Raw genomic sequence first — 20,206 nt, 5'->3', positions numbered from 1 at the left:
CCCCATGGTGCTGCTAATTGTACATCTAAGTGTGCATAAAAGCCCCCCTAATTGCGCATCAAATAAATAAGTAAACATCGTCTACTGAATCCAGAACAAGGAGAAGTCGCCACTCATTCCCAATGGAGAGCTCTTGTTCACTGTGGGCTGGTGAGTGAGCTGAGCTGTACATGCTGATTTACGAGCGCTTTCTGGGAGGCTCCTATGAATCACTAGCTTCACACTCTGCTTTCTGATGCTTCCTGCCCAGATACAGGCTGCACAAGGGATCAGGCGACTGGTCTAGCCACAGGTTTGAAGAATGCAAAAGACAGGGGTCAGGCAGAGGGGAGGGCACTGCTACTTAATGTCAGTGAGCTGAGTCCTCAGTGCAGGGGAGATACTTTTGGGGGTGGTGCTAAAGGAGCTGCTAATTGAGACCAGAACTGTCACACTGCCTCAAGCTTTGACCTAAGGGCTGTGGGAGACATCCTTCTCTCTAAAGGAAGCCCCACTGAGACAGACTTACTTATCTTTGTCTCATGGAATGTCAGTTCTGTGAGAGCTAATAGGCATAGCCTCTTCAATACATATCATTCACTTTTCACTCAAATATTTTCAGGAAAGAAAGGAAATATCAGCACTTGTATCAGTACATCTCAGTAAAAGTCATGGGACAGTCAAGTCCATTGCTACTGGTCATTTTTCTGTTTGTGATGGCAAACAGAGATAGCTCAAGATTTACCTCAAGGGTCCACATGCCTGTTGGTCTCTACAGTGGTACCTCAGTTCACAAACTTAATTATGGCCATGCTTCTGATCACAAACCAAACTGGACAAGAACTGAATCAGATCCAATGGTTAGAATCAACACTGATCTTATGGGGGAAATTAATTTGTCTCTCATCCAATTTGGTTTGCAAACAGAATCATGGAAAGAATTAAGCTTGTGAACGGAGGCAGCACTGTATTTCATTATTCCCTAAAGGCAGCAGGACTCCAACCTGCAAAACACTGAGCCCCTCACCTTGGCAGAGCTTATGTCTACACACATACAATCACCCACACAAAGTGGAATTCAGTAACTAGGACACAAATAGAGTAAAATAAGCCCAGTGTGGTGGCACACAACTGTAATCCCCGCATTCTGTTATGAGGATCACAACTTTGAGCCTAGCCTGGGCAATTTAGGGTCCTGGTGAGACCCTATCTCAAAATATAAAATAGAAAGGGGGTTGGGGATGTACCTCAGTGCAAAAACCCAAATGATTTGCAAGACGGTTTGATTTAGTTGGTCTCTACAACTTCTCTTCCTGTTGCTAAACCAAAACAGACATGTATAGATATGATCAGTGCCTGTCCTCTGATACCATAATGGCTATCAACACAATTCATGGGAAAAAGGAAAGCTACAGTAATCCAAAGGGATGCTTTCCAGTGTCACATGGCACTTGAGCTTGCCAAACTTTCAGTGGCAGGGAGGTGGGGAGAATGTGAGAGGGAAACACCACTGGGCGAAGCGTGGAAATCGGAGGGTTTCCTGAGTTGGTGAGGGTTTACTTGATGATGTATAAACATTTCTGCAGCCCAGTGTGAGCAAGCTGGTCCACACCAGATGTGCCATGCCCACCCCCTTTGTCACTTGAGCAAGCAGGCCTGCATTGGACATACGGTGGCTCCTCTACATGAGGAAGCAGGCTTGTGCCAGGTACACAGGGCACATCTGCCCCCAGAGCAAGCAGGCTGTGTCAAACACTTGATGTGCTCCCCACCCCATGCAAGGGAACAAGCATCCACCAGTTCTAAACACACTCTACATTTTGCTTGGTATAGGGCAGCATAGGCAAGAACTGACTAACCAACCTGATCCAGGAAGAGGACAACACCTGGGGAGAGAAGGGAGGAACCAGACTCCATGACTATTGATGTTAAGTCCAAGAATCCACTTGAATCCCAGCCCACAGCCTACATCTAGCAGAGACCAGAGGGCGGATCACATTCCCCATTTACCAATGGGATCAAGGACACACCTTGGCTTGGATGGTTACCACACTCTGGGGTGAATGGACAGAGGGAACCTCTGGTGCGGGGAGGATACCTTAAAAACTCATAGGCCCTAAAGCTAGGTGGATAAAATCGTGACTTGCTGGATCCTAAAGCAACATATTGTGAAAAGAAACCAGTCATAAAAAAAATTGCAAATTTATTTTTCTTTGACTCAATCTTTTTTTGATTTTTCTACTTTTTAATATTTTTATCTGTTCTTCATTGGGTTTAGGGGGAGTTTGGGTTTTATTCCCTTCCTCCCTTTTGAGTTCTTTTTCATTTTTTTTTTCTTTTCTCCTTTCAACTTTGTGCTCTTTCTTTTTATCATTTACTTTTGCTTCTGTCCTCTGTTTATCTTATCTTTTTGATACTTTGCTGTCACTGTCCTCTAACACAATTAATTGCCCTTTACTCCTCAATAGGACCCTCATCTCAGTCTTCTCTCTTCTTCCTTACAGCCCATTGGTTAATTTTTCAACTTTACCTTTTTTTCTACCTTCACTAGTACAACTACTAAGCTTTATGAGTCTTTAGCTAGCTATTATGCTTTGGCTATTGGCTTATGCTATTAGAGGTAAAGTTGTAGAGGTAAAGTTTTTCCATTTAGTAGATATTTGCTGTAGGTCGATATTTGAGTTGTTTTACTGTTCACACTATAAACATAGATGGCTCTTCTATGGTTAAGGGTGATACATTATTGGTTTTTAGGGTTTGCAAATGCTCAGTTGTGTTAGATAAGACCATTAATGTTGATTTTATTACTAAATTCAGGGTTATACACCTTGGCTTTAATCTGTTTTCTTGCAATATCTGGATGGGGTTATTAGCAATACTGTAGCTCATTCTTGGAAAACTGGGTAAAACGCCAAATATGCTGCAACCTCCAAGTAAATAGAGGTGGTTGGATCCTGGGACAGAGCAAAGGCCACACCCAGAGGACAACATTGAAAACTAGATATTAACTAAACAGGTCTCCATATTAGAAACAAAGCTTTCCTCTACTATCAACCTAAAACCTCAAAAAAAAAAAAAAAAAATCAAAAGCACAAAAGCAGAAACATGAGAAGAAAAGAAGAAAAAGCCTCCCCAAACTCCCAACTCCCCCAGAGCTGGTTCACTAAAGGGGAGGAAACCAAAGCCACACACTAGAATTATTTGAAATGATACCTAAGGAGATAGCGAAACAGGACTGTAGGGCATTTGGTAAGCTTATAGAAGATATTGGGTCATATAAGCACAATGATGAGCAAGTCTATAGAAGACACTAACAAAAAGCTAGCAAGACTAAACAGGATCAAAACATGAACAACTGCAATAAAAAATAATCAGAGTTCATAAGAAGTCTCCATGTAGAAATTCAGGAGATTAAATATTTCGTTGAAAGGTAGGGGAGCAAAAATGGCCAGTGTCAGGCCAGAGCATCAGAACTGGCAGACAGGGCTGTTGCTAGGGAACAATTAGTGGGAGATACCTTAGAAACAACAAGAATGTGTGAAGAATAGATCCATTAGATCTTAGATGATGCAAAGAAGGCTAATCAAACATTAATTGGAATTAATGAAGAATCATAAGAGTGCACACACAGCATAAAAAAATCTTTACTGAAATAAAAGCGGAAAACTTTCCAAGTAAAATAATTTAAAATATAGATAACTGACAGACATGGACCCTAAATCACCATGAACAGGAAAGAACTTCTTGATGGCACATTTAGTTCAAGTCCAAGAAGTTAAAAACTGAGAAAAACAACAAATCACTTAGAGATGCAATCCCATTAGAATTACAGCACACTTGTCAACGCAAACCTTAAAGACAAGGAGAGCCCCTTGAGAAGTGTTTAGGTTCTAAAAGAAAACAACTTCCTACCCAGACTGATACATTCTGCAAAATTATTTTTCCAAATTGATGGAGAAATAAGATCTTTTCATGATTAAGAGCACTCAAAGAGATTCATGACCACCAAACCAGCACTCCAAAATATTCTCAACGATTTCCTAGAGAGTCAATGAAGCTAGCAATGACAAAAGATCTAACAGAAAGAATGCACCAGGCTGGATGAGCAGTTAAGTGCAAAGAATACAGAGTAAATTGGCAACAGGAAAATAATTCAATGACAGAAATAAACCAATACTTATCCTTAATGACTCTCAGTGTAAAAAAAACCTCAATGCCCCAATCAAAATGCACAGACTTGCAAGCAAATCAAGAAAGAAAATCCAGTGATATGCTGTATACAAAATATACATTTAATCCAAAAGAAACTCAGAGACTTTAAATCAAAGGGTAAGAAATAAGATTTCATGTAACAGGAACTTCTCAACCAAGAAAAGCAGGTGTAGCTATCCCATATTGAAAGAAAGTGGACTTGAAGACAAAACTGACCAAAAGAGGCAAAGAAGGTCACTAAATATTGGTTAAGGGATAAATACAACAGGAAAAGATACTAACTATTAACATATATGCACTGAAAAATTTCATAAAACAGCTACTACTGGACGTAAAAAAAATAAACATACATACAATTATAGTGGGAAATCTCAATACATCACTACTGTAAGTAGAAAGATGAACTAATTAAAAACTTAACAAATATATATCAGAGCTGAATAAAGCCTCCAAACAAATGAACCTAATAGATATCTATCTATACAATATTCAACTCAACAGCAGAATACACATTCTTCTCAGCAGCACTTGGGACTTTCTCCAAAACAGACCACATGCTAAGCAATAAGACAAGTTTAGCTAAATGTAAAAGAATTTAAATCATATGGTGCATAATATCAGATCATAGCCCAATGAAATTATGAACGAACAGCAAAAGAAAACATAGAAATTATGCAAATAGATGGAAACAAAATAATATACTCTTACATAAACAAAATACTACAGAAGGAATCAGAGAACAAAATAGGATAGTTCCTAGAAGGAAATAATAATGCCAGTACAATGTACCAGAACTTATGTGACAGGATGAAAGCAGTCCTAAGAGTGAAAATTATACCCGCGAATGCCCAAATCACAAAAACAGAGAAGTCAAATAAAGTTAAGAATCAAAAAATGGGGGGCCGAGGAGATAGCTCAGTAGAATAAACGCTTGCCTGGCAAGCTCAGGGTCCTAAATTCAATCCCCGGTACCACAAAAAAAAAAAAAAAAAAAAAAAAGAATCAACAAATGGGATGCACCTCAAGATTCTTGGAAAACAAGATCAATCCAAACCTAAAGCTAATACAAGGAATTAAAACCATCAAAACAGAAATGAATGTAACTGAGGCAAAAATACAAAGAATCAAGGAACAGAAGAGTTTGTTCTTTGAAAGAGTAATGGGAGAGAAAAGACCTTAATCAATGCAATTAGAAATGAAAAGGGTAAACTCACAATAGAAATTTCTAAAATAACAACCTTGTAAAATCATATGACGATAAATTTGGAGAATTCAGAAAAAATGAATAGATTCCTAGATAAATATGAATTATCAAAACTGAAGCAAGATTTGAAAACCTTGAATAATTCAATAACAGGCAATACCATTGAAGTAACAGCAAAACAGAAATAAAAAATCCTCAAAACCAACAACTAAGAAAGGTCCAGGTCTGGATAAATTCACTACTGAATTCTTCAAAGCCTTCAGGGAATAATTAACATCAAAATCTTTAATGAAATTGAAAGGAAAGAAAGATTCCCAAAATTATTTCTGGAAGGTACCATTGCCCTGATTCTAAAAGTAGACAAGGATCCAAACAAAAAAGAAAGCTATAGGCCAATCTCTTTAATGAATATGGCTACAAAAATCCTCAACAAGTTACTTGCAAACAGAATGCAAGGAATCAGCAAAAGATCATACATCATAACCAGGTAGGTTTTATCCCAGGGATGGTTCAACATATGCAAATCAATAAATGCCATAGATCACAAAAGGAAAAGGACAAAAATCACGTGGCCATCTCAATAGATGCAAGGGAAGGTTTTGACAAAATCTAACACCTTTTCATGATCAGATCATTGGAGAAAATAGGTAGCAAAGGAACCGATCTCATTTGGCAACAAAAGCCTTTTATGAAAAACCTACTGCCAACATCATACTAAGTAAGGAAAAACTAAAAGTGTTCCTCTAAAATCAGGAACAAGACAAGGACATCCAGCATCATCACTCCTCTTCAACATAGTACTTGAAACACTAGCAAGAGCAATTAGGCAAGAAAAAGAAATAAAAGAGATGTATAGAAAAAGATGAAGTCAAATTATCAATATTAGTGGATGATATGATTCTGTACATAGAAGTCCCAAAATATACACTAAAGGTTTCTTAGAATTAATCCAGTAATATAGCAGAATTAAAAAAATCAACAAAGATCAGTAGCATTCTTGTATACTAATAACCCATTGAGAAAGAAATCAATGGCATCAAGAAAAATTAAGAACCTAGACTAACCTAAGGAAGTAAAAGACATGTACAACGAGAAAATACAGTACTCTGGAAAAGGAAATTGAAGAGGACATCAGGAAATATATCATTTTAACTATATTCCTGGATATAGTTAAAATGACCATACTTGATATACAGATTTAACACAAAAATGTCAATTTTGATTGTCAGTACTTCACAGAGCGATAGAGAGCAATCACAAAATTCATATGAAACTAAGACACCCAGAAAAGTAAAAGCAATCCTGGGTAACAAGAGCAAATTAAGAGGCATCACAATCTCAGACTTGAAGTTATATTGTGAAGTGACAGTGATTAAAAAAAGCATAGAACTGGCACAAAAACAGACATGAGGATCACTGGAAAAGGATAGCAGCAGATGTTATGTTGAGCTGTAGGGGATTCAGGTCAACAATTTCTGACACTGCCAGTCAAGCGGAAGACCCAAGGGGAGCCAGGGAGATAGCTCAGTGGAATAAGCGCTTCCCTGGCAAGTGCAAGGGTATGAGTTCAATCCGCGGTTCTACAAAAAAAAAAAAAAAAAAAAAAAAGGCGGAAGACCCAATACTATTATGGACTACTGGACTCTTTTAGAATATTTTGCTGAGTTAGCACACCTATAATATTCAAATGACGGAACTAAACAAAAAAGGGGATACAGATGAATGTGCATTTTGTATCTGTGCATTCAAAATGGTTAGGATAGATATATAGTTACATTCTCTTAATGAATAGAGGGATTTGTTCTAATAGTGTTTGTAAATAGGATATTATGTCTGCATCTTGTACAGCAAATAACCACTAGGAAGGGAGTATGCAATGTGTTAATTATTGAAACTGTTCTACCAATTTGATTTGAAACTGTCTTATTGCCATTTGTTTCTCAATAAAATTATGGAGAAAAAAATAATAGAAGCAGAAACAATTCCAAGCAGGGCTGGCCAGATAGCTCAGCAGATTAAAGCACCTGCTTAGGCAGATGCAGGGACCGGGATTTGACCCACTGCATGCTGTGCCCGCCCCACCCCTGGAGTGCACTGAGATGGGGAATGAAACAGGGCATGGTGACGTGCACCTGTAATCCCAGTGCTTGGGAGGCTGAAGACAGGAGGATCACTATGAGTCCAATCTGTGTAGTGAGACCCTATACTAAATACATTAAAGAGAAAAAAAAAAAAAGAAAGAAAGAAAGAAACAATTTCAGTGTTTAATTTTGACAAAGGGGCAAAAATGTGTTTTGGAAGATAGCTTCTTTAATGATGATATTGGGAAAACAGGCTCTCCACATGAAAGAGAAATCCTTCCACATTGTTGGTGGGAGTATAAACTAGTACAACCATTTTGCAAATCAGTATAGAGATTCCTTAAAAGACTAAAACTAGAAATTCCATTTGAGGCAGTTATTGCTCTTCTAAGTATCTTCCTGAAAGAATTAAATATATCATATTACAATGAAAGATAAAGATATTACATATTCATATTTTGGCACACAATTCAAAACAGCTTAATCTTGGAAGCAGCCTATGTGTCCATCACTAGATGAATGGATTAAAGATAATGTGGTATTTACATAAATGGAATACTACTCTGCCATAAACAAAGATAACCTTGAATCATCTGTAGGAAATTGGATGCACCATGAGACTATAATATGAAGTAAAATAAATCAAACACATAAACAGAGATATTTATCACATGATTTTAAATGAAGAACAAGGTAAAAGGTAAATAATAGGAAGCAAGGAGAAAGCTTTCTCAAATGGCAAGGGGTCAAGAGATGGAGGGAGGTAAGAGGTAAAAGAGGAAAAAGAGATGAAAAAAAAAAGAATGAAGATGTGCTACATACGTGTACCAACTCCACAACAGAAAAATAAACATTATATACAACAAATGCCCACTAATAAAAACAATTTTTAAAAATGAAATGAAGATAAGTCTAGGATTATAGCTCATTGGTATAGGATGCTTGCCTAGCATTGGAAAGTCCCTGGGTTCAATCCAAGGCACTGAAAAAATAAAAATGAAATAGAAAATTTCTACAACAAGCCAGGTCTGGTGAAATAACCCAGTAATCCCAACTTGCAGGATTGTGAGGCCGAAGAATCACCAAGTTAGGCCAACCTAGGCCACACAGTGAGTTCAAGGGCAGCCTGGACTACATAAAGACACTGAGTTTTAAAAAAAACTTAGTTTGCACCCTGTCCTCAGATACTGCGTGAGTCCCACCTGCTCTGCTTAAAAGAAAGTGCATTGGTAAGCAAGGACCATAGTTTCGGAGAATGTGCAAATATTGAAGATCTTAATTTTGTTGTGTTTAGTGCTGTTTGCAGTGCGTTGAGCACTCCTCAGGGATGATTCTTCTGCATATGTCACCCCCAAATAGAGGGGAAGTTGGGTTTCAGAAGCTCAGTAGTTCCAGACTCATCTGAATACACTCGAAAGCCAAAAGCCAGCCTGTAAGATGTCCTCGCGTGTCTAGTTATTCCTGACATAGCACTGTCCCCGAGGGCAAAAGGGCGGGTGTGTTTTCTGAATTCTTTAAGCACAGCCAAGCAGCAGCTTGCCTGAAGGCTGTGCTTTGGGTGGACTGGGAGCCTTCGGCTTAGTGGTCCAGGTGGCAGAGAGAAGGGGACGATCCAGAGGGAGCACAGGCTTGCTTCCCGCTGCTCTCCCTGGGAGGTAAGCCACGCTGTGCTGCACACTCCCAAAGCCACCACGCATGCGTCAGAGCGCAGCCTGAGTCACCTAGGGTGGCGCCCCGCCCGACAGTGGTGAACTGCATCCCAACTGGAGAAGGGACCAAGCCGCTGCCTTGCCTGTTCTGGGCAGCCCCAGCCTCCCTCCGCAGGGGTATTTTGGAGAGCCGCTCTGCTGGGCTGCATGGAAATGTTTGAGTGGATTCTTACAGTGGTTGTGCTAATAGATTGCTATGCGTGCCAGAGGATGCCCCGGGGCCCTTCAAAGGGAGCGAGGAGGCTCAGCCCAGACACAGCCTCTGCACGCCTGCTGGCTCTCATTGCTGTGGCCCCAGAACTGGGTCAGAGTGTCAGCCAGGGAGGGTCTCTGCCTTTGGGTGGAAACAGCTGCCCTGGTTGGAGATGCAGCTGTTGCTACAGATGCCTCCAGGTGCTCAGAACTGGGTGACACTCCTCCCCTGAGCACGTTGGAAGGTCTTGGTGCCAGAGCCGTGCCTTACCCCACTGTTGAGGGGCCGGGGAGGGGGAGAGGGAAAGTGGGAGTGGCGCCACCTGGAGGGCATTCTGTGCTTGGGGCATTGGGGTGTCCTCAGCCCTGGGTGGGCAGGGACACTGAGGTCCCACCTGCTGAGTCTGAGTGTGGGAAGGAGTCACAGATGGCAGTGAGTGGTGACCCTTGCCTGCCCTGCTTTGCGGCAGCACCCCCACAAGGCTTTTTATAAGCTCAGCTACAAGCTCAGAGGCAGGGCAGACCACGCCTGAAGGAGGCATCCAGCCATTCCAGCAGCAGTTTATGGATTTTTTTTTTTTTTTAGACAAGGGGTTCCTACTGTAGTTGTGGCTGGTCTTGAACTCACAGTGCTCTTCCTGCCTCATGAATTATGGATTTCTGGCAGAAGATAGCAGTTATTCACCACTGGCCTGGTGCCCCTCAAGAAAGGTGCTCCCTACTTTCCCTGAAGGTGCATACTGGCCTTCATTACTGTGCATGAGCTCCTCCCTGGAGTCGAGCACCACAGCCAGGTCATGCGAGCAGACACTTAGAACCTTCTTGTCCTACACAGAATAGGTCCTGGCCTTTAATGATGGTGATGGTGTAGGGTATGAACGGAAGAAACACACACCTTGCCCTCCAGCGCAGGGACTTCAAGGCTATGGTCTTTGGTTTTTATTTTAAGTTCCACTGACATCTTAGCAGAGGTGGTTTTGACTTCTGTTGTTTTGGTGCTGGGGATCGAACTCAGGATCTTGTGCTTGCCAGGCAGGAGCTTATGCCGCTTAGCTATATCCCCAGCCCTGGATTTGACTTTCTATTCAGATTATACATTTGTTTTCACAGAGGATCCTGACCTTACAAGCTTCACCTGGAAGCCCAGTTGAGCCCAGACCGTGTGTGCCCTACAGTGTGTCCCTCTGTCACTGCCAGGTTTCCCTCTTTAGATTCTACTCCATAGCTGATCACACAGCCCTACAGTGCCTTCTGCATGTGCCTCCTGCCTAGAGCTAACCAATAACATCCGCCTTCCTTACCACTTCCCACTTTCTCTTCCCCATGCCTACTGCTGTGTGCAGATCCCCAGCCCCTAGTGGTCCTGGCCTGGTTTCTGGGGCCTCTGTTGCACTCCCCCAACCGCCTTCTACGCAGCTGCTGGAAGGAGGCTTTTCTGTATCAGTGACAGTCTGGTATGATGCATCTCTGTTTCAAATACTCTATTCCCTGGCTCTACTGTCTGAAGAGGATGGGTTACCTTAGCAGAGCCCTCAAGCTGCCTCTGGCCTTGCGGCCTCCTGCCCTGTTCTCCTCTCAACCTGTGTTCCGGCCCTGCACAGGACCCTTGCTCCCGGCACCAGCGTGGGCTTCCTTCAGGCCCTCTGCCCATCTCCAAGTTCTTTACCCTTTCTTCCTCTAAGACTTCTCTCCTCTCATGCTTAGTGATGCCTTTCTCCTTCAACTTACCTCACAGCTACATGCTAGCACTCACCCTTTGCTGTGATTTAGATGCGGGATTGTATGCGTCCCTAACTGCTCCTGGGCTGAGATTTGATCCCCACTGTGTGATACTCAGAGCACAGAGACCTATCTGACTATGGTGTCTGGTGGTCACCTTAGGGAAGGGACTAGGGTTAGATAAGGTCATCAGGGGCGCCCGCATGATTGTATCCTGGTGGCTTTGTGAGAAGAGGGAGAGAGACCAGGATACACACACACACACACACACACACACACACACACACCCCTCTTTCTTGCAATGTGATGCTCTATATACCCTAGAGATTCAGTCAGATGTGGCCCTCAATCTTAGACCTTGGAGCTATGAGCTAAAATAAACCACTTTTCTTTATAAAGCTACCCGCACCATGGTTTTGTGTTCTCAGCAACAATAAGTGGACTACTACAAGCATTAACTAAATCTCCATGCGGTTCTCTCCTGGACACAGTAGGCAGGCCCAGAGGACATGATTAGTGTCTTCTTTAGCTCAGTGCTTGGCACCCAGTAGACAGGCAGCGTTCATTTTTGAATGAATGAATGACTGATGGCTGATAGCACCTTTATCCCTCAATTTCAATTTCTTCTTCAATGCCATGGAAACTTAAATTATTTTAAATAACAATTCAGGGGTTGGGGAGATAGCTCAGTAAAATAAGCGCTTGCCTGGCAAGTGCAAGGGCCTGAGTTCAATCCCCGGTTCTGCCAAAAAAAAAAAAAAAAAAAATTCAGTTTCCGTAAGAGATAATGTCCTGGAAAAACAGACTGGCATTTTACCATTTTTAATTCGCTGACCCAGAAAAGTCCCACAAGTTGTTGAGTCTATTATTCAATGATTGATTATCTATACCTTTGGCTTTGTCCTTTTTCTCATCACGAAGCCTGCTGCAGTGTTACACTAATAGTTACAGTTTATGGAGCCCTTGCTTGTGCCCAGCCTTGGGGTTGACATGTACCAAGTGCTAGCTCATTACCTAGCCGATTCTCATTACTACTGCACTAGACAAACAAACAACACTTAAACACATGAATGTACCAGAGGGAATAAGTCTAAATACTTGTTAGTATATCATATAGAAAGCCTAGAGGGAGAGATTTCAACTGCTGGATTTTAATGAACTTGGTGGCGGATTGCAATTATCTACTTTGGTCTTGGTCTTCCAGCAATGAGGACAAGAGACGGCTGAATGTATTGCAGCCAGGACTTTGTCAAATGCTCTGGGAGTGTTCCTCAGTTTTGTAGGCAGAAAGATCAGTCAGGACAGTTGGAAAGAGAGATGATATGAAAAGAAAGAGGAAGTAAAGAGAAAATGTGAGAAGAAAAAATACATAAAGTTAGAAAGTCTGCATGGGAAGAAGCACAGGGAAAATACGAAGAAAGACATAGTAAAGGAAGAGGGGGAAATGAGGCAAAAAATAGGAGCCTATGATGGAGAAAAATGGAGAAAAGCAAACATAGGAACCTCAGGTTCACTTCAGTTCTTACACATATAAGTGGAGATGTGGTTGTTCTGTAGACAGCCACAAAAGAACATAGGCGTAGAACTCTTCTGCCCCTAAAGAGTCAGGTTCCTGCTGAATGGTTTCTGGCATCAATTCCTCATCTGGTCAGAATTTTACACAGAATTTAAGAGACCAATGGATCAATGGACTGAAAATTTTCCTCACCACAGAGTCATTTTTTTCTACCAATTTAGTAAAGAAGTTGGCCAAGGACAGATGTTAACTGGATAGGCTGTGATGAGCTCAGATACATACGGTGGGTTTCAATCCTATTTGCAGATTAGAGGAGGCTTGGAAAGCGAGCTGGAGGGGCATAATGGACCTACACTGCCCTCCCGCTCCTACGGCAAGTATGGTTTTGATAGATTTCTAATATGGATTCCAGGTTTGAACTGCATCCTTGGCTCTGTCATTCTCTGCCACAGATTCTGAATGACAGCATATGCCTCACAGATATTTTCCATCAAAAATTTTCAATTTATTTCTGTCTAAAAAATGTACATAAGTGAAAACAGCAAATTCAAACACGGTGCCGCTCCAACCTTGTGTTTGTGTCTCCAGTTACTCTGCAGCCCCTGCTTTTCCACCAAACCTTGAGGCAACGGCCAGATCCTCACACTCATCTTCACATTTCACCTCTTTTTGATCTAAAACCCAAAACCTTTGGGAGAATTCAGATGTGCCTCAGGATCGGGGAAAATTGTTCCCTCTCCCCCCCTCCCCCCGTATAAAGCTCCCCAGGACAGTAGAGAACAGGACATTTCCTCAAAGACCTTTTTGTCCATCTGCTCTGGGGAGGGCTGACCCAGGCATTTTACCTTAAATTATTACAACAGCTTAGATTTCCTTAGAGACAGGGAGGAAAAAAATATTTACCAGGGGACTCAGAGAGGATTACTGTGGAGTAATTTGTATGCATTTAAATTGGCAGGAGGTTGGAGAGCCCTTGGGCTGAGGGCTCAGCATTTTAACTCACTTTGTCTTTGTTCCTTTCTCAGAGTGAGAGCCCTTAAGCCCACGAGGAGGGCACCCTTACCTTCCGGGGCTTCACTTTATCGTGGTAGTCGTACTGGAAGATTCCTTTGTAGCTCAGTCCCAGCCACCATGGTATTCCCTGCTTGTCCTAGGACAGCAAAAGGAGTGCAGATAAATGCAGGGCTTGAGAAGATAGACACGGACTGAGGGAGGGCTTCCTGCTTAGCTGCAAATGAGGAAAAGGCCACTTCACTGGAATGGATGGAGCCCACCTGGCTGCTTTGTACCCTACAGATATGCCCAGCCCAGAATGGTGTTCAGTCATAGACCAGGTGGGCACAGACAGAGCCCCAGGCTGGCACAGGCTCTGCTCTTAAGCAGTGGCATTGCCCTGGCATCTTCCCACTCTTACAAATAAGAAGCAAATACTGTTTTCCTCTCTTCTGATACCTTCCAGGGTGGGCCCTTCCTCGTTACACAGAACGACTCAAGAGATATTGACCTTCTGATAAAATGAATGATGTGTTGAGCAGAGAAACTGCCACTGGGATTATCAGAGTTAGGCAGGATCTTGGGGCCGATGAAATGAGGCCTCTCTCTTTTTAAGGACAAAGAAATCAAAGCAGAGCATTGGGCAAGCATTGAACCCTGTCCAGACACTGCAAGCGAATGCATCACAGGCTTGAACATGTCACCCCTGATGTCCCAAGGACAAGTGGTTGCCAGGCAGGATTTTAGGACTCATGATGCTGAATGCAGAACCAAAACATCTGCAGGATGGAATCAGAAACATCAAGTCTTCCTGCTTCTTCATTAACAATGTCACTTGGGTGGATACTGCAATTCTCTATTCAGATAGGGTGATTTTTAGTTGTTTGTTAAAAATCCCGAATGCTAGGATTTTATGATAGGAACACTAGGCAGCCTTCCCCAAGATTTGTGTTAATCATGTGCTACCTCTCCACATAACCTAATACCACTGCTAAACGGGTGTCTCAAAAACTCAGAATTAGCACCATGATTTCCAGTTACCTGAGGTCTGAATTATTTCAGAGTAAGTACAAAGACAAAAGGCAAAAGAAATGTTGGAGGTGTATTAAAAGCTTCAAGGGTAAACTGCTTCTACGTTTTTTATTCTGAGAGCCTTATATAGGTTAAGTACATGCTATACCACTGAGCCACCAATGGACCCCCAAATGTAAAAGTTGTGTAAGGTGTTTATCTTGAGTCCCTTTCTTTGGGAAATACCTGTGTCCTGCAATGGTTTCAGACAGTAGAACAAGAGAAAGACCAAACACCACAGTGACAGCAAGCTGGCCACATAAGTGAAGTTGGACTGGCCACTGTAATGTTCAGTGAGACAGACCCCCTACCTTTTACATGGTCAAGGACTCAGTTTGTCAGCCCATAATCCCAGTTCTGCTAAGGAAGGGACCACATGGCATTTGACAACCAAGAAAAACACTTGACTGTGCTCCAAGTTTTTGTTCTATGTGCTGCCTCATATTTGGTGGCATGTCCTACTGTGACTTCCTACTGAAATCCTGAATTCCCTCAGATGCTTCTAAAACCAGAAGGAATCAGGAATTGTTTATGCTATTTCACAAAAAGGAAAATGAGTTTTGGAAATTGATTATACAAACTCTGATGGCACAGGGGTAACGTAGTTTCTCAGTTCCTCCAGGAATGCAATCTTCTTGAACAGTATACTCCCTACCAACTATTATTCCCCTCAAAATATTCAGGAAGGTTTTAAAATCAGAAGTTTTGTTTGTTTGTTTGCTTGTTTCTTAGGGCAGGTGGACAATGGCCACCAAATGTGTTCTCTTACCTTCACTGCATAATAGTGAACCCCGTAGGTCGGGAGAGACTCCACGATGCTCATGTAGCTGCAAAGACAACAGACACAAACACACATGCAAACAGTGCACATGAGGGTGGTTATCTGGCAGAACTGGTACTATGTACAGGGTGTGTGCATGTGTGTGTGAGAGAGATAAAGTTCTGGGAGTGATTATTCACTCAGAAATTCAATTAAAACATCGCCCCCCAGAGACACATCTTTCCCAGCAGAACTTAACACCCTTGACATATAAGGCATTTACACACAGAGACACAATCTTCATGAGTGTTGGGAAGAGCCACTTACTTCACGATTGCTTGACCTCTTGTCTGGCCATTCAGCTTCTTATAGTGCTCAATCACTCTGTCTTCACTAGAATGAGAAGGAAAGAATTCTATAGGAGAGACCAGGATCCTGCTGCAGGAGACACTTCTGAGCTTGATCAACCTCCTGCAAAGCTCCAAGGAGCCATCAACTCTGGGAAAACGCTTTGTCCTGAAGTGACATTTCTAAACTCAACCCAAGTGAAATCCCCTGGGCTATATCAAGTTACTTTAATAATGTCTGTCTTCCCTTCAACCCACATGGTCTTTCTGTGGGACTTCTAATCAGTGAAACAAGATTAGTCCGTAGGCCTGGAGGTCTATCTTCTTGCAGAAAATGATAGCCTGAGAGAAGAGCAAAGAGCAGGCCGAAGTGGTCTCAAGCAGACACTAAGGGTAAATACTCAGGCCCTCTTCTCATTTTCTTCATCGAGTCCTGTCCTCCCAGGCCTCGTGGGGTGGGGCAGGTATGGACCCAATGAGCACTCATGGCTCACCTCTTCTGGATGAGTAGTCATTGCATCAGTGCTTCCAAAGGGCATGGAAAGTTCTGGAACTTAGGTTTGGTTCATTAAAAGTCAGGAGGCCACAAAAGATTCAGAGGGACCTCAGAGGAGCAACACCTTAGCTGCCAGCTGGAGATGACAATTTCTTTCCCTTTGGAAATTTATTTATTCTCAAAAACTAGAGCTGCTCTGGCTCCTTGGGAACAATACTGGCTATAGGTTTCTTTGAGAGAGAAGCTGGCTGGCTGAGGGCAGCACAGCCTTCTGTGAGAGGCATCTCTGGTGCTCTACCACTGCCTTGGGAACCACAGAGCCAAGGAGGGGAACAGTAACAGAATGACTGTGGGCAGAGGCCTCATGTCCTGCCTGCTGAGGGTGGCATCTCACAGCCTCAGCCCCCATTATCTGCCTGCATGGCCTTGATCTTAATTCTTCATAGCCTGCCTCACCTCTGCCCCACAGCAGGCAAGGGGACCCCTTTCTGTCTCCTTAGAGGCTCCATGACTGGGATGGTGGTGGGAGTGGTGGGCATAAGGTGTGCCCTAGGATTTCATTCGCTGACCTTTACTGTCTGCTATTAATTTACTATCTGTAATTCATTGGAAGGCTTTCTTCATATTTCTCATTTTTCTGCTTTTAGCTAGGTCATCTCTAGGAGTAACTCATCCTGTGTGTTCAAGACTTAATCCTTGGAGGGAATTTACTTTTCAATTACCATCACAATGTTTAATTAATATAATTTAATTTTAGTATCTGAAATGTGACATGGGTGAGGAGGTAGAATTCTTCCCAAGGAAGTGTCCTTTCAGGTTCCTGGAATGACAAGCGTGGGCCTGCTGGAGCATGGTTTCTGTGGAACAGGGTGCCACTGCCCATGATGGAGCAGACTTGGTGGCGCTTCTCCTTGGCTCCCCCATTCTGTGGATACCCTATGTCAGGAGTGGCCAAGTCCTATGGGCCTTGCAACTCCCAAGGGGCATCCTCCACGGGTAATGTCTTGACTGCCCCTCACCTTTGGAGCTATGTCAGCAGGTCCTTAAGATTGATTCTCCCACGTCCTCTCCGCCCACCCATGAAATCAACTGTGGGATGGTGGTGGGAGTGGTGGGTATAAGGTGTGCCCTAGGACTTCCTGCCTTGTGACCTGGGAGTCAGCAAGGTCCACTCCTAGATCAGGGTCAAGCAACTCAACTCGGAGTCTGAGTCTGATGAGTTTATTTCTTTCGCAGTTCTGGGAAAGAAAGCCCCTAGAGAGAGGTGGGCCCATAAAAGTCAGTATGGTGCAGAGCCACGAACAAAAGGCAGGCTCTGCGAAACAGCAAAGGAGCAGGCCCTCAGGCAGCTGTAGCTGTTTCCTAAGGTATGGCCTGACCATGGGGTCTCAAGGTGCCGGCAGAAACTGCTACCGCCTTCCACTGTGCTCTGCTTCTCCTGTTGTCTGAGTGCTCAGGAAAGCCACAGTGGCTACAGTCGCCTGCCTCAGCCTTCCCGCTTCTCTCTCATCACTAGATGCCCCAGGCCTGTCACATGATAACATCTAGAGGGAAAGTGACTGCACGATTATTCAGAATTCTTGTTCACCTTGCACTGCTTCTGAGTCACACTCTGTGACTGCTTACTTCACCGCTTCTTTAGAGCCTGAAGTAGGTTGGTGTGGTCAACTCTACTTTTCTGATAGAGAAATCCACATAGGCCATCGTCACTCCCCTGAGTTCAGCCTAGGCTGCCCACTGCTTCTGCAAAGGCAGTGGAAGCCGGCAAGCCAGAGAGCGGTGACAGAATCCTTGGCTCAGGAATGGCTCACTCCTGAGACTGGGGGCATGGGGCTGCAGAAAAAGGTCTCCCCACTGAGAAGGCATCAGGCCAACCCTGTGATGGGTGGTGGCTCTGAGGCTGAGGGGTGAGCCTGAGGCTGGCTCCGTCCACCAGCTTCACCTCCACTTTCACTCTATCTCTGCAGGAAGCATGGATGGTATCCCCCCTCTCCTTCAGTCTTTGCTTTTAAAATTTTGCCTGGACAGGTTGAAATATCAGAGCCAACCACGTGGAGTAAGATGAAAAAGCCTATTTGTGTTTTTGTTTCTGAGCCTCTGAAAATTGAACCTGGGGATTTCACACTGAGCTAAGCCTCTAGTCCTGATTTTTAAATATATTTTTATTTTGAGACAGGGTCTCACTAAATTTCTGGGTTGTCCAGACTGGGCTTGAATGTGCAATTTTCCTACTGTGGCCTTCCAGAGAGCTGGAACTTCAGGCCTGGTCCACCATGCTTGGCTTTCTTTAGTTTTTAAAAGCAGCCTCAGGATGGTTCATGTTCTTGGTACAGCTGGGCTGTGACGCTGCAAGGACCTGGCCCCATCCCGCCACCCGCTTGGTGCATTTGGGCAATGGAACAAGCACGTAAGGATCTGTGCGAGGCTCAGGAAGGCACTGGCCCGCTCACAAAAATAAGGGATGTGTTGGCAAGACAGCTGCGGATGCAAATGCCAGGAAGACGCTCCTAGCAATGTGCGAGCAGGGCGATGAAGAGTGTGAGCGAGAGGGGGACAGGGATGAGCTCACAGTTCAGAAAGGTGCACTGGGCCATGGAAGAATGTTTGGAAATAAACTAAGAGATGACTAAAGAATAGGTTAGGCAAAGGCAGTTCCGGCACCATACTCCCTGCTATTGCAGCTCGGATGCCAAAAACACCCTCTCATGTACTGTGTGTGTGTGTGTGTGTGTGTGTGTGTGTGTGTGTGTGTGTTTGTTGCTGAGGAGCAAGCCCAGGCCTCATGCATGCCAGGCAGGTGAGCTGTGCCCACTGCTGCGCTCTGCCCCAGCCCGCAGCCCTCCCTCCATGGGGGAACCAGTGGTCTTTGGAGTTCCTGTCTTCCGTCCTGATCTCCTGCACCATCCATTCCTGATCATGAGCAGCTGGGGAGATGCACAAGATAAGGCCCAGCGGGCACAGGGAGCAGGGACAGGGCACTGGGATTTCATGAGTAAAGACAGAAGAATGTCGCTTTTGAGTGGCCACACGTGCAGACAGCAAGACAGGCTATCTAGAAGCAGATGCATGCGTTGGGAGCAGATTATAAGGCTGCTATGGACCCCTGCTATGGCCCCCAAGTCAGAGTGACAACAGATCAGTACACGGTGATGAAGTCAGGACACAGGGAGCAGACCTGGATTAGCCTTCCTGGGGCTGGCATGCTTGATGCATGAGCTGGACCTGAATCCCACTAGGAAACTCTGCCGCAGGGTGCGGCCTGTCCTAATGGAAGGAATTGCTCAAAGCCACCTGGTGAGTGACTGATCAGCTGCTACCTCGAGGTGTCCAGACAGAACCCAGCGCTAGGGACCCAAGAGGGCAGAAAGCACATAGAAGCGCTCCCAGGCCACAGGTACCAGATTGGGCTCAACTTGTCCCATTTGTTGTGTCTTACTTTGTTTCATACTGTAAGCAGTTAAACTGGTTCTGCAAGAGGTGAGAAGGGACATCAGAGGAGCCGGGCTGTCCTTGTCACAGGCCAAGAGGCTGAGCTCATGCACACAGCAGCATTTCAACACGAACCCCAGCGATGCAGGTTCTGTTCAGCTGGCTCCCAAACCACAATGTGGGTCCCTGTCACAGGCTGGAGTCCTTCAGAATCATAATTTAGGGCCTGACAGATGAACTAAGGCATAGTGTTTCAGGGCAGCTAAATCAGGAGACAGGAAACACTGAGGGAGAAGAAAAGACTCAGTCTCTCTTGCCAACAAAACTCCCCCCCTCTGTCTCCAGCTCCTTCCCTAGCCATCACACGTCTTGTCTCCAAATGATAAAGTTCCCATGAAAAGCCCTACCACACATGAAAGGTAGATGTGTGGTAGGGCTACCTGTTGAGGTAGGTGAAGTTCCCAAGGAAAACTTTAGGATAAAAAAAGAAGAAGAAGG

At 43.9% G+C, this 20,206-nt stretch overlaps 1 protein-coding gene across 1 annotated transcript in view; it reads right to left on the bottom strand.

Moving 5' to 3' along the window:
• Frmd4a (FERM domain containing 4A) overlaps positions 1–20,206 on the bottom strand; it is a 320,985-nt gene that overhangs the window by 70,639 nt on the left and 230,140 nt on the right. The window contains exons 9-11 of the mRNA XM_004641746.2: positions 15,764–15,829; positions 15,446–15,503; positions 13,676–13,762 (exon numbers count right to left, since the gene is read on the bottom strand). Coding sequence (XP_004641803.2) covers positions 13,676–13,762; positions 15,446–15,503; positions 15,764–15,829 — 211 coding nt within the window. The remainder of the gene's footprint in view (positions 1–13,675; positions 13,763–15,445; positions 15,504–15,763; positions 15,830–20,206) is intronic.

This window comes from Octodon degus, unplaced genomic scaffold (genome assembly GCF_000260255.1).
Source record: "Octodon degus isolate 3935 unplaced genomic scaffold, OctDeg1.0 scaffold00141, whole genome shotgun sequence".
NCBI lineage: Eukaryota > Metazoa > Chordata > Mammalia > Rodentia > Octodontidae > Octodon > Octodon degus.
The sequence above is the reverse complement of the archived record's forward strand: the minus strand, read 5'-3'. Positions and strand labels throughout refer to the sequence as shown.